General features: G+C 36.8%; 1 protein-coding gene across 1 annotated transcript; it reads left to right on the forward strand.

Annotated features, from left to right (window-relative positions):
* Positions 1 to 5,148: 5,148 nt before the first annotated feature.
* STRIT1 (small transmembrane regulator of ion transport 1) lies at positions 5,149 to 6,093 on the forward strand. The gene is made up of 2 exons (XM_088132220.1): positions 5,149 to 5,167; positions 5,913 to 6,093. The coding sequence occupies exons 1-2, from the start codon at positions 5,149 to 5,151 to the stop codon at positions 6,011 to 6,013; spliced, it is 120 nt and encodes a 39-aa protein (XP_087988346.1). The 3' UTR covers positions 6,014 to 6,093.
* The last annotated feature ends 9,762 nt before the right edge of the window (positions 6,094 to 15,855 follow it).

Raw genomic sequence — 15,855 nt, forward strand, 5'->3', positions numbered from 1 at the left:
CTGGAAAACAATTTCTCAAAAATTTGCTTCCTGCTGTTATTTTGGTTGGTCCAAACAAATATCTCATCCAGCAACGGATTTTGGATTGTTAAGATTAAAAATTTACATTTTAAGACAAAATCACGTGTCAATAATGTTGTAAATCCCATTGTACAACTGGTGAATGCAGCTGCATTTTTTTCTTGGATCAAATGCCCAAAACTGCCTTCAAAATTTTTGGAATATATATATTTTGGAATATATATATATTTCTGATGCATTTTCAAGGAATTTTTAATTTTTTCTTTGAGATGGGAATATATATATAATATATATATATTGCAAAACACCTTAATGGCAATTTCGTTTTCTTCAAATTGAGAATTATGAAACATATAGTTGAAGGTATAGTTGAGGATATTTTCAGCACAGTGTTGAACTGAGCCCCCAGGAAAAATGGTAGTGTGTGCATATGTATGTGTATTATGTATGTTAAAATTGCACAGGAAAATTCAATAATGTGAACAAATAGATCAAACAAAATTGTCATAAACTTGTATCCCAAGAACCAGGAATGAAAGAAGGAACTGTATTAGGACTGTTAAGTAAAAAACAGAATGCAAGATATGTTCTTTAACAATAAAAAAGATGAATAAAGTGGATAAAAGTTACAGCATATAAGGAATAGAGAAAAAACTTGGACAACTCTTAATCAGAAAAACAATATCTATGACCAGACCACCTTTTCTGGGAAATGCAATCCTTTGATGAGTAGAAAACGTTCTCCAGTAGCAGTGTGCCTTGGAATCCAAGCCATTAAGGCTTTATTTGTTTTCTATTGTTTCCATGAGACAATATCCAATACATGGGACAGAACACTCTGAACTACATGTTGTCAGAGTAGGTTGTAACTTGCTGAAACCGATACATTAAATTCAGTGGCCAATGTACTTCACTCTAAAAAAAGATGAGACAGACGGAGCCTTGGAATGGAGGCATGAGGCTTTTTCATGCCAAGCATCTCAAAATCTTTCTAAAAGCAGATTCAGAACAGAGATGAATGGGATCGGTTTTAGGAGAGAGACAAATATAAGATTGCGTTTAGGAATGCAAAGGCAGAAAGGCAGATGTAACAAATGGAAAAGGTATGGAATATACACTCTGGTTAGTTGATAGACTCTCAATAGTGTACAGCTTGTTCTGGCCCTGCGTGGATAATCTGAAGACTACATGGAAAGTGGACAAAAGATCCCCTGAGATCTTGAACCTGCTGGATTCCCATGCTGAAATTGTAGAAATGAAACTATCTTAAGAAATCCTTTCTGGACTTCAACATCTTCCTCTGCTTTGTTTATGGTGATGGCTTGATGTGAGGTCTGGACCATGTTTACATGGCTGCTGATTGGTGGATCCCTCCCCCACAGGTGAACCAGACAGCACCAAGCTGCCACAAGTCAGAAAACAGTATTTTTGATGCAAAGCAGGAAAAAAGGGGTGGAGGTTGCCTTTGGTTGGTGGGTGGATGGGCTGGGTGTGGGTAGAAGATTTGTGCCAGTTCAAGCAGTGCCAAAATCTAGGTTACTACTAGGTAGCAAAGAATTTTCTGTATTTCTTCCATCTAGTGGGCATCTAGATTTTGGCACCACAGGTATGGCAATCTCCATCAAGGACTTAGGCAGATCTATGCTCAAAAGGCAAGTCTGAATAAATTGTACTGAGCCAGTTTTAGTTTTGCCTTGGATTTTATTAGGTAAATGGTGTATCACGATGTTTCTATTTAACACTGGAGTAGAGATAACAAACAGGATAATCATTCTGTAGTCTATTATGATTATCCATACAGCATGCTTTTCCTGACCAATGGAAATTCACGCTAAGTTATGCTTAACTCATCTTGAGAGTTTATTTTCTTAGGACTACATACAGAGCCAAGTGTAGGACAATAGCTTCAAAGAGTAGTGTTTTGGTTTTTGGGGTTTTTTTGCTAGTGATACTGTACATTTTTTTCTTAATGTTTACTCTTTAGGGAATCTCCCCATCAGCATTTTGAGCATGTTTCTGTTCCCACAGCATCAATTAAGCTGGTTTATTTCCAGTTCCGCTATAATATAGTTGAAACCACTTCCAAGCTGGTTTTTTGTTTGATTTTTCTTGGCAGGTGGTAGGATGCAATATGATTCAGTTCCTGTTCACTGGAGGAAACTCTTGTTCCATGCCTCTTTTTCTGGGGGGTGGGGAGTTTCTAAGCCTCACAACCTGTAAGAGAAAGGCAGATTTCATGGTTTTGCAGCTCCTTCTCCCCTTTTGTCCAAATGAAGCAGCAAGTGTGAAGTTAACAAGCATTTAATTATTCCTCACATTTCATCAGCGGGAAGGAGTCTGTCCTTCTCACTCCTTTTTGTGTAGAATGATGGTGAGAAGCTTTTTGACCTACAGCAGTTCAGGACAGAGCAGAGCTTTTTCTCAACAGTTCAAGTCAGCAGTAATGGGGACCATCACAGAATCCCTTGAAAATGTGCTGAGGGTTTGGGAAGTGAAAATAATTATCAAGGGTTAGAGTAAACTTCAATGAGGTTTCATCACACATCTCATTGCTTTGACATAATTACAGACATCTATGTTATCTATGCTAATGATTTATCTGATGGGACAAAAGGATAGAATAGTAATACATTCATTAGTGGCAAAGTTTAGAATATAGGCACAGCCTGGCAGGATCAGGTCAACGTTCATTTTAGTCCAGAAAGTTTGTTTCTTGTAGATGCTTCTTCTTTGCAAGTAGGAAATGGAGAGGGAACCTTCTCCCACTGTGGGTCTCCTGCAACTGGCTATTTGGAGGCATGCTGTCTCCAGTGCAGTTGTATTACTGAGTCTTCAGGATTAATACTCTTGATGATAGACCTGACCTCTTTTTATTTATCCCCTCCCATTTAAAGCCATCCAAGTTACTGACTGTCACAATAGTATAGGGGAGAGCCCTAAGAAGCCCCACATTGAAGTAATCAGGGAATTGAGTGCTTTTCCCTTAGCACTGCTGACTGGTATCACTCAGATAAGAATGAAACCACCATAAAATGGTGCCTCCCATTCTCTTAGATGAGCAAGAAGGATCCTGTGGAGCTTTAATTCACTTTTTCTTCATTTATGCTCTTTATTATTGTAGAGCTAGCCTATTCATGATTTAAAGCAGATCTGTAGTAAAATTACACGTTGAATCAGCTAGCTCATGGAGTGGAGGCAGATAACAGAAACCAGACAACTGTCCTTCCTTAGAGTGTGAATGGAATGGTGTGAAAGGAGGACGTATGCAGCCTCTGCAATAAACTCTATTGTTTACAGACCATGTTGATGGTATCTAACAGGATAAAATCCTTGTAATGTGAAGGAATGTAGAGGCACTATAGGAAGGTCACCCCCAATCTCTTATCAAAGACATTCTGGTGTAAGGTGTGATTTACAATATTTTCTTTACTTTTCTTATGTAGTGTATCAATCCAAATGTATATAATCTGTGACCTGGCTTTGTTTCGGTCTCTTCTGCAGTTCTTTGGCAAGGAGCCCAGTGGTCACTGTAGTTTGTACATGCCAATAAAGTATATTGTGTTGCAACTATCTCCAATTGCTTTGGCCCCTCTTGTAAAGAGGGCATTTTTCCTACTACAGTACCACTGTCAGTGGTACTGAATACTGATGCAAGTCATCCACTGGGCCTGAATTCTGCCTGAATAGGATCAAGATAACCTACTTCATCTAGAAGCCTCTGTAGTTGATTTACATTTATTTATCTATTGCATTTATATGATTTATATAATACTGTTTTGACTATAGAACATTCAAGGCAACTTATAAGAAAAATGAAACAGATACATTTGCATTTAAATTTAATTACAGTTTATTTAATTTTTAATGGCTATATCCCCATTTTAGAGTTTGTCTTCTGTCTTAGCCTGCCTTACACAGTTGACAGAAAAGCATGCACTCAAGACTTGTGTTACAGTATGTGTGTGATCAGTATTTCACTCCTGTAGTGTATCCTCTCATGTCCCAGCCAGTATTTATCCAGTATCATGTCCAATTTAAACATGTATTAATCCACAGACCTAGTTCACACACCCATACCCACATCCTATAAGCCTAGAGCCTGCACATTCTAGATTATGAAGTTCAGAACTGACTCACTGCCTTTTTGTCTCTTACCCAAACAAAATGTTTATTACTGTAAGTGTAGTAAATGAGCTAGCTTACTTTATTCTTAATTAGGATGTCATGGGCAGGTGGCTTCTTTAGTTTAAAACTATGCCAAGGAATTGCCCTAAGCAATAGCAGTTTCATAAAAAAAAGCTTAGAAAACTCATTACTATACACATCTGAATGTATAATTTTTAAAAGCTGAGAAATTGATACTTTCAGTTTCATTTCAGCACTAACAATGTTTGGATGATGGATTGAAATAGATTGAAACATTCTTCTCTTCCACTTCTTTTATGCAGTTATAATTATTATCATAGATATGATATATGATACATTATTAACATATACCAGAGATCCTGATGAAGTTCTCCAGCCAGGCACAAAAAAGAACTTCAAAACTTGTAGAAGCTTTTCTGAAGGAGAGACACATTTTATTAAACAATATACCTACAACTTCATGAAAGAGATCCTTCACTTTACCAAGTGGGTCCACATTTTCCCACTCCCTCTCTTGCCTGCTAGAATGGAAGAACCTGGGTTGGAAGGCTATTATTTTGCCACTGTGACTTGTTAGCTGAGCATCTTGTTGATAAAATCACCTGCATGCACTTTAAGTAGCAGGTTAACTGGACAAATTTTGTGTCATCTGAGAGGAGTTGGAGCTTTAAATCCTGAAAAAGTGGGCCAGGTCCTGTGTGGAAGGAGCTCCTCCATCTTTGGGTTTGACACTTGTCCCACTTGGTTAGTATGAACAGCCAGGGAGAGGCTGGGGCTGGGGCTGGATTGAATGCCTTCATCCTTTAAAAAAAGGCATTGGAGTGCCTTTTTCTCAAGGGGCTGGCCCTAGATCCAGCCAAACTAGACAACTGTCACCCAATCTCCAACCTTCCTCCTTTGGGGAAGATTGTAGCTGATGTTTCATTTTCTTTTCAGCAAAAGGGTAAGGAAGAAACAGGTTTTCAGGATTCTTTCTTGGACATGGATGGAAACCATACTGGTTGCTCTTATAGATGACCTATAGGTCATTGACCCAGAATATAGTGGTAGAGACAGTGATGAGCATGCCTCAGTATGCCAAGGTGCTCTGCTCTGTGAGCTGCACTGACTACTGGTTGGCCTCAGGGTGCAATTCAAGGTGCTGGTTATATAGATGACCTCGACAAAGATACGCAAGCACTGTTGCCAAGACTACATTTTTAAAGTCCAGAATATCCACGTGACATTCAGAAGTGGCTCAGATAGACACCTCCCGAATTCACTGGACTGTAAGAAGGAGAAGAGGCATAAAACAGTCCTATTTCATATTCTGTTATAGCCAGTCTCAATAAAAGTAATTTTAGCCTTCCTGTGGAGTTGATTTCTTGGTCTGGTCCACATTGTGGGACCATAGTTTATCGTCTATAAAGCTGTTCATGATGTGGGATTGGTTGTTTGAGGGACCATTAAGCAATGCCATCTAGTGGGCCCAGGAGGATACCTTCTCTGGCATGGTGTCTGCCCTCTAAAATAATACAAAAATAAAATATAATGTTGAACATCTAATTTAATATATTTAAACAGCAGCTTCTAAACTGTTGTTATGTATGTCAGTTTGTAAAGAATACATCATATGTACTACTGAGTAAAGAATGTGTCCCAAATGTTTGTCTTAATGATCTGCAAATTTTGCTTATAATTCAATCATATCCTTTAAAAAATTTTTTCCCCATCCTGTAAATAAAACCTTAATTCTTTCTCCTTAGAGCCACAGCCATTGCCATATTCTGCGTATGTTGTACCTGTTCTTCTCATGATTGGCTGGATTGCAGGTTGTGCATTAACGGTTTATTTTGTCTTCTCTTAAAAAAGGTAAGCATTACATTTAGAATAGTAAATATTATGAACTGCACTTTTCATTACTAAAATTTATTAACTACTTTTTGGTTTTTTTGTTATACAGGAAAGAAGACTTTGCAAACAAACTTGAAGGCCAATGAAGATGGTCTGCTTCTTATTTTAAAAATATCCCAGGCAACTGCTATTTTGATAATATTAACAATGAAAACATAATACAATTTATACATTTTGTCTTCCAGGTTTTTAATAGAAAACAAATAAATTAGTTTTGTAAATATATGTAACTTTGAATTAAAATTGCATTAGACATTTGGTGTTAGAACAATACTGGCTCATATCCTGGCACAATTTTATATTCTGGCATCTATAGAAAGAAGCATTTTTATATGCCCTGTGCTTGGCATATAAAAGTAGCAATGTAGAAATTCAGATATTTTGTTGGTTGTAGTTGGAAAACAGGATAATTTATTGTTTTATAGCTGTCAACAAGTCACCATTACTGATGAGTTATATTCATTCCCACATACCATTACAGATATCCTGTAATGCCCTATCTAAAATTTAGGATGATATTTGAAAGTGAGCAGGTGTGAGTCTTCATCCTATAACCTATACTGTATCATTCAAAAAAAAAATACCAACGAATTAAGACATTGTATTGCCTCTCTGTGATTTCTGCCCAACAGAACATAATGGTTATCTTAGGTTTGCTGTTTGGAATAGAATGAATGAGCAGATGTCACAGTAAATCTTAAACCACCTATCGGCGGCCCTTGAGTTGGTAAGGATTTAAGGGGGAAGTCAATTGCCTCTTACGTGAATACAGTCTTGACTTGCCTAGGTATTGGGTTTAGAATTTTTCTCCCACATTATTCCAATGGTATAGTGCTCTAGAGTTTCTTTGGAGCGATGTGATAGGTGACTGACAAATGCTTCTGCTTCCACCTGTTAGTCTTTTTTACTGCCATTTTTCTATATAATGTGAAAACTCTTTCATCCAGTACACTTGAATCTGATTAAGGGGCAACCTCACGTACTCTTACCTGGTAAAATAGGCCCAATGAAATTGAGCAAAACTGACTCAGTTCTTACTGAACTCCAGTAGAATAACAGTAGTACTTCTCTTACTCCAGACCACATAAATACTCTGCATGATACTTCATATATAATACTGCATCTTAAAGTGACAACAGACTGCATGCTGTTGAATTTTCCAACATCCTTGGAGTTTTATCTTCATCTCTTTTCAGTTTTTACTTTTTATTTTTAGCTTTTTACTAAGATCTCATTTGGGGAAGAATTCTGGAAAATTCAAATACTTGTTAGCTATTCTGTAAAATTTTAAAGTAGTCTTAATAAAGGTATTGGCCTAATTTGGGTTTTGAACCTACAATTTTTGTTTAATTTGGAGGTATGTATCAGGCATTTCTTACATAACATGGTCTTTGGTAGATACTTTCAATATAAGTGCAATCTTTTAAGCTGAAATCCTCAGAACTGAACATGGGATTTAATCTGCAGGCCAACCATATATGCAGGCCAATTGAATAAGAACAACTTTGTGCATAAGAAACATCCTTATATTAAGGAATTATAATCTGCTATAATATTGTCCAGTAAGTAGGCTATAAATATTTTTAATAAACAAATTAAGGCCATGTGTGGCTGTTCTCCAGTTCAATCTATGGTACCACTTCTTTTCTAAAGTCTATGTTGCTCTTCTGTGAGGTCAGTAACTGTAAGTGTGCAATATAGAGAGACACCCGTACATAGGGAGAATTAAATAGTAAATATTCGCAATATGAAATGTCCCTTCTTTTTTAAGCTACAGTGCATGAAACCTGAAAACAAATGACTAATATCATGTACTGTTCCAGTCTAGTAACTGCAAATCTGCCACTTGATGGGGCTATGTTTCTGAATTTACTTTGAGTAACAGTACACTTCATTCACAGCCAGTAGGTGGCACATCCTCTTCACTTATATTGGCTGTTTTCACAGCAACAATTATGCAATCTGATGAAATGTCTCATTTCTGTATATTTATAGATATGGAAGATGTGATTAAGATCATGGAAGTTAAAACAGAAATAAGAATAGCAACACAACAGCCTGTGGTCATGAAGTGGTTTGTGTTTTCTGAGGCTCTGTTCAGTGCCTACATAGCTCCCTACTTGATTTGAAGCCAAGTCACTCACTCTTAACCACCCTACTTCAAAGTTGTCAAAATTAGGGGCTGTAGGGCATACTTAGAGGAATAATAAAATTTGTGGGCAGATATTCTCCTATAAGTATTGGCATGCTTTGGAAAATTGCATTCTAAAACAAAAAATCTACAGTTGCCATTTGGAGCACTGCTATTTTGTTTAGAACTGCTAAGAAGGTAGATGTTTTTTCATGGTTTCTGTTTTCTTAGTCACTCACAGAGGTACAGTGTACGATCATTTGTCCACATTTTGGTTGCTGGAAATGCCTGTGCTGAAACAAGGAGGAGGGCAGGGGCTGCTAGCATTTCCTGTCATGGAGTCCACAGTCAGTAAGGATCTCTACTTCCTCAGCCGGACATTCATCCCTGGCTTGCTGGCTACAGAATTCAAATGCTACTGTTGAAATCATGCATGTTTAGGTGTTTGAAGGACAGAGACTCTTGACTTCTGCATTTCCTTCTTCACTGGCTTTCAAAAGCGCTGAGAAGTTGGGAATTGGTGACCTTTGTTGGCATATTGCTCCAAGCAGCCGGAGGGGGACGATGATGACATTTCAGGTTTTGACATCAGATGGCTGCCAACAGCAATTTCAGCAAAACATGGCCCTTCTATTCTTCTGCCCACTAACCTGATTGTTGAGCAATTTTTTCACAATCAGCCCTTGTTAACTTCTCAGAATAACCCACGCAAGACATCCCAGCCATGAAAAGCATGGAAACAAACAATGGCTATTTGCCTGATCTTAAAGCGTTGTGTCACCTCTGATTCTATATACTTTGGGATTAGCTTTCAGCCTCTGCCTGCTGCTTGATTCTTTTTTCCCAAGGCTACCTAGCCTGCTTCACTCCTAACTCCTGAGGAATTGAAATTTGTTGCAATACAATTGCGCAGCATCCTGATTTAAGTAATGGTAGGATTGTTGTAATTTAGTTTTAACAGAAGCTGAGCAACCTGTATTTCAACCTGCTGGCAGTTATTTATGTAATCCATTATACACACTTAACTATAAATCCATCTAATGACTACAAGCAAGTCATATATAGGAGAATTGTGCAGGAATATGCCTGTAAACCAGGGACAGGAAACGTGTATCCAGTGTTCCTGAATTACAGTGCCCAGATTCCTTTACTTAGCCCATATTTATCAGATGGCAAAAAAGATTATGGATATGTACTGCGGTCATTGTATGGTGAACCCTTTCACTGTCTACCACCTTCCTGTCTTCCCTCGCTTTAATTAAATTTGGTATGTGACAGAAAAACATATTCTGCTATTTCAGAACAATGAAGCCAGCTCAAAAATACCATGAGCATTTCTTAAGTTTTAAAGTACTCTGAAAATGAGGTGGATAAATAGAAGGCTTTTTTTTGCCAGGGTAAAATACTTTGGGGCATTTGAAGAACAGTATTCCAGACTGTTGAGGGTATTTTTAAACTAACTCATAACAATGTCCCCATCCATTTCCTTTGGAACTTTCTATAATACACAGAGCTTTTTTACACCACAGAACTGCTGACGTAAATTCTTGCATGAAACCACTTTTGATAAATTTCTTTGGTTTTTCTTCTTCCTTGTTACATAATTCTTTGTTACACAACTTTCCCCAGGAGTATCTCTGTGTGTTTTTGTGTAACTACAGTATATCTTTTTGCAACCATCCTTTTTCAGAAGGATCTCTCACAAAACCTGTTTTTAATTCATATTTCTGACCAGAGAAATATGAGGGCTACCATATTCTGTTCAATGCTGCTCTTCATGCTGTAGTGGAATCTAGTTTGGTGGAGGGTACCACTCTGTCCACAAAGTATTCCATAGCAAGTTTTTTTTTTTAAATAAACATCACTATGAACTATTTCCCCATGTTCTTTTAAGTATATTCTTGCATATAGAGAACTACAAATCAGGAGGAAAAATTCTAAAATTAACCTTTTAACCAATTTGAACATTTTTCTTTTATTTGGCCATTTATTATTTATTTATTCATTCAATTTGCACAGCTGCCCATCTGAAATATATGACTTTGGGAAATTAACAATAATTGAAATCACAATAAAAGTATTCTAACAAATCAATAAATCAACAATAAGTCAATAAATAACATATGGCAGCCAAGATTAAAGAAAAAAAAAACCTAACACAATTATTGGTATAACCATGATATGGGCTCAGTCATATGCTTGGGGCCTGAGGCTAGGTAACAAAACCAGGTTCAAGGTCTCTGAGGTCTTACAAGGTTCTTCAAGGCCTTATAAAAGGACAGCTTCTAATTCCTGGAGAAAGAATGTTCCAGAGGACAGGTGCCATGACAGAAAAGGATCTCTTCCTGGGTCCTGCCAGATGACATTGCCTAATGGATGGCAGCTGGAACATGCCCCTCCTCTCAGATCTGATAGGATGAGTAGAAACGACTCCACAAGAAATCCAACCCCAAGCCATGAACCTCTTCATGAGGAAATGTTCAATCATCCTAGATGTAACCTACTGCTGGAGATTTATTTGCTGGCCAGACAGTATGAGCTTGTGATTATTCTAGTACTGTTGAGTAATATATTTCTCTCTCTCTCTCTCTCTCTCTCTCTCTCTCTCTCTCTCTCTCTCTCTATCTATCTATCTTGTATCATATACAATTCCTGCAATGAGCATGAGGCTGAACTGATTAGCCTAAATGTAAAAAGAGAGATCAGAATCTTAAAATCATTCCAATGTTAATACTAAATAAGAATAACCAAGCACTTATTGCACTTAAGCAGCACGACTGAAATGTGAAAGTCCAACTGGGTCAAACTGCCTTACCCAGGAATATCTTCCTAAGCAGATAGGTCCATTTCTTTGGCTGGCAAGATACCTACACTATATTACAGCCCCTAAACTCTAGAGAACACTTACATTAGCACACATTATTGTCAGCAGATACAAGGCAAATACAAAAGAAACCCCATATAAGCTAAGATTGTGTCCTTGTGGAAAAGAGTCTATTCCATCAATAGTCTATGTCTTGCTGTATTACATTTTTTATAAGTATGCCAAAAAAAAACCCAACCCAAAACCCTCTTGAGTTAACAAACTACCCAGACAATTCTTATTTCGTCTATGTACAGCTATACACGTCAATATGATTCAGATTCAGTTTCTATGAATATGCCCAACTTTTGCTAGACTGCTTGTAAACTCATATACACTTTGATGGCATCGATGATCTAGCCATAAACTATTTTGTGTTATTCTGATTTGTCTACTGTTAATTTGTTGAATTCTAGTCAGTAACTATAATACAGTATTATATTTTATAGAATGGTAAACAAACACTTTCCATAAAATATAAAGTCCAAGTAGGATATTTGGATAAAGTTGGTTCATCTTATATTTTAGTTAGTTGTATATTAAACAACAGCAATCATAGTAGTCTTCCTTTTCATGCACTATTACTTAAGGTCAGCATTTAATAAATTACACTAAAAAACTTAAATGTTTTAATGGGGTATACCAGTGATATATCAGCTGTAAGAATGATTTGTCGCTTTGAGAATTTTTTCTGATAACAATTATGACAAGGTAAAGAATTTTTTGAAAGCACCTTGAGAGGAGATCAAGGAGAAGGACACTGAAATAAAAGTGTCATAGGACAATTCCATTTTAAGGAAGAGCCATTTATAAACCATGGTGAAAGTGGCTAATTTGAATGTTTGGCGCACATAATTGGCTTGTAGCCTGCTCCTCTATTTTTAGATAATGTTGAATTGCAAGCTTATTTCCAGAGATCTTATGTCTCTTGTCTTTGCAGCTAAGGGTAAATTTATATGGTGGCATCTGCTCTAAATAGTTTCATATCAGGGGAGCTAACAGAGGTGAGCCAGGTCACAATGGATGTTTTAAGGGAAGGTATGTTGGCAGTAATAACATCTTGCCATATGATAATAGCTACCACATAGAGCAATTTAAATGGTCTGTGTCTCATATAATCTCATGGTTAAAAGATGCCTCTAAAGTCATTAGGTCCAACCCCCTGCTAATGCATGGAAATTCTTGCAACTACAATCCTACATCCCTTACATTATGCATATCTATCAAACAGTTTAGAATGGTAAAATCTTATTATTAAACCTCAGAATATTTCTACCAGTCTCACTATCAAATATTATCTTCTCAATACATGCAATCAAATGCATTCACCTGGTGGAGTGCTGTCATAAAAAGATAAATACTGGTAACCATGTCCTACTCAAAGGATAAACAATATAATCCCATCTGGAAGGGTATTCTCCCCTTCTATGTTCTGACAATAGGCTACGCTGATTAGTTCAAAACATCTGGAGGCCAAATGTTTTCTTATCTTTGCCTTGCAGAAGAGGATCACTTTACAACACTTAGCTGATTTTGAAAAACCTAAGCAGGGTCTGACCAGGTATTTCAATAAAAAACAATCAAGAATTCCAAGGTTATATGCTAGATTAAGAAATTGAAAATATATTTCAGAAGAAAGAAATGGCAACTCTGGCTTACCCTTGCTAAGGAAACTGTATGTCCGTGAGGTCACAAGGAATGAGGCTCTACTTAGGAGTTTTTACCTCTATCTTGTAATATAATTTTTTTTTTTTTTTTTGGTGCCTTTGAGTCAGCAGTCCCGGCAACTGCTTGGACATGACAATTCAAATGAATGCAAATCCCATCTTTGTCAATTACATAATGTCTGGTGCTACTTTTCTTACTATATGGGAATATTTAGTTAACAACCGTATTTCATTGTACTGTGAGAAATTTTATTGGTTTTGGGTACAGAGTTGTGCTAGCAAGAAACAAGACCTGTATAAAAAGATGATATGTTCTCTGTAATTAAAAGTCTGTTTGGTGAAGATATTCTTTTACGATCACAACATTTTACAACCTTTGTAAACTAATATACTGTGTCTAAAGTAGAAAAGTACAATGGATTATGTTTGTAATTCATGCAATTATAAAGCAGACATGGTAAAAACTTGAAGGACTTACTCTTTGTGTGGAAATTAATCCAACAAGTCAATAATGTGGGGTAAGGCCAAAGGTTTTGAAATTGTTTATCTCATGGAATTCAATTGGACCTAATATGCCAGTCATTGTGACTCTACAGTTATAGATTTGCTCTCTAAAACATGCTGGTTATGGTTTGTTTGGGCAACATATGACGTAACTCAAGTGCCAAAGCAGAATATGCTGATACAATGTTCCAGCTGTTTTCAAGTAGCTGCTATCTGCATGGAACAATGCTGCCAGCCTGTATTGTATGCTGCCCAGGGATGTCCACAGGGTGTGGTAAAAAAAGTCAAGATAGTGGCTGTGAAGGTCCACCTGTTATTTATGTGCATGACTGTCTCTAAATCGGGGAATAGAGTTGCTTCTAATGTTCTTTTCTTCTCTGTTCCTTTTCTAAAACAAAATGTTTCAGAACTCATTTGTTATTTTGTGTTTTTTTTTTTCATGGTCATTTTATGGTTTTTCAAATGGATTTTCAGTGGATTTTTTTTTCCAGTTCCACATGCAGATTCTTCCTCATGCTGACCTTCAACCAGTTCACAACTACATACATTTTATGTAAGCAAATTTTAAGATCTAATTCCATAGTTTGAAAAAAAACTAGTTGCAGATTTGAAATCGATGTTGTGTTGTATATAACTGTGCCATCCAGTTCACAGGAGCACTGCTGCAATTGGTTCTGTGACAATATACAAGAGTATATGCAGTAAATAAGCACGTTTCAATCTGCAAACTGACTTATTTGTTGCAGCTGCAAGCTTTGGGCTGGAGGGTCAGCTTAAACACAATAATTGAAATACCCATACCATGAGGTGAAATAAGGTGTTGCTTACATGTTTTCACTAAGAGGTTTGCTCTGATGGAACTTCTTGCTCCTGTTTTAGAAAATGTGAATAAAAGACTCAGAAGCCCTCTGAGTAAAATTTCCATGAAGGTCTAACACTTCTTTGAACTAGTCATATTGACTATCCCAAAGACTAAGGAAAAAATCTTGTTGAATTGCTGATGAGATGACTGGTATAAGTAAACTTGTATTCTTTATATCCTACCTTTCCTGCAAGAATTCAGGGCAGCTTATATAAGGATCTCCCTTCATTTTATTCCCACAACAAGTCTTGTGAAGTAGATTGGGCTGCAAAAGAGTGCCTGGCCCAAATCACCCAATGAAATTCTATAGCTCAAGGGTGGGATTGAACCTCAGTCTTCCTAGTCCTGTTCTAGCACCATCACCACTATATCTCATTAGCTGGATACATTCTCTGTATCTCTTTAAGTATCTAGTGGTCAGAAAGAGTAACTATAGAGGTCAAATGAAGGAACATCCTAGGTAGCAATAACATTTATATGTTATGTGGAATAGAGTTTTGATTTAAAGTGCTTAGAAAATGGGGTGAAAGATGCAAGGAGAAGTTCTCAGTATTTTAATTCCTTGCAGGCCAGTTTATTTCAGTAGGTTTCACTAACCATAATACTTCAACAGATGCTTTTTGATCCAAAATCCTGAGTGTATCTCAGCAAAATGGGGACAGATCCTCAAGGTTCCAAAGACTATTTCAGTAACTTAGTATCAATTGATGTAGTAACACTCTAAAACTATAAGAACTGGGTAGTTCTTCTAATGGAATATACAAGGTTTTTAGAGGTGTCAGTCAAACTTCTAAGTTTTCAAGGACCCTTGTATATAATCAGAACTGATAAGGTTAAACACTCATTTGATCTCTTTATAAAAGCAGCAACCAAGGAAATATTTTAAGGCTCTCAGCTGACATTCCCCTTCTCTGCAGGTTTAGCACTGTGTGGTCACAAAAAGACTTTTGGTCAGAATAGGAATGAACATTTCTTTGAGTCACCTAGCAAAGGTTTCCAGCATACTACCTGAAGTGATCAAGAAGGATACTTCATAGTTCTTCCATTTGTTAACCCTTCTTTTCTTCTTTCATTGATTATTTTGGTTCAGTCCTCTCAATTTTTTAAAAATCTGTATATATATATGTGTGTGTGTGTGTGTGTGTGTGTTTTACTCCAGCATGACAGAATACAGCAGAAATAAGCATAAACAGTTTCCTGTCTTAAAACCAGAAGTTACTAAGAAATGAAGCACATTAGCAGATGAAAGTGTACTGATTACTAGGATACATCAGACATGGCAACTTCCATGGTCTGCAAGATGGATCCTGTTTTGATCTCATAAATTTATTGTTCAAGATGAGATTATATCAAAGTGGGGCAAAAAACATGTCCTTGAAGATTAGAAGAGTTCAAGCCTAAGAATAGATCCATTTTAAATGCTTCGGTAGAATATGGTTTGCCATATTAAGAGAAAATCAAGCTTGAAAAAATCAGAGCACAAACTGTGTGGAAAAAATGGCAACCATAGGATCAGGTTATAAGATACCATCACTATCAATTGAATCTGAAGTTTTATATAAAATAACATTAAAAACATCAGCTTTGTATCATCATAGCTGTGACTGAAATGCTCCTTTTACCACAAGAAAACTATACCAGTTATGGATTGGTTATGTTGGTGATTCTCCCCAAAAGTCACATTTGACCTGTTCAATAGTTCAGAATGAGTGAATGCCTTTGTATGCCTATGTCACCCTTTTCAAGAAAAATACACACATTGAAACGG

The sequence above is a fragment of the Python bivittatus genome, unplaced genomic scaffold (genome assembly GCF_059951505.1).
Source record: "Python bivittatus isolate LINGU-HERP-01145 unplaced genomic scaffold, Pbiv_v1 ctg000980_np1212, whole genome shotgun sequence".
Taxonomy (NCBI): Eukaryota; Metazoa; Chordata; class Lepidosauria; order Squamata; family Pythonidae; genus Python; species Python bivittatus.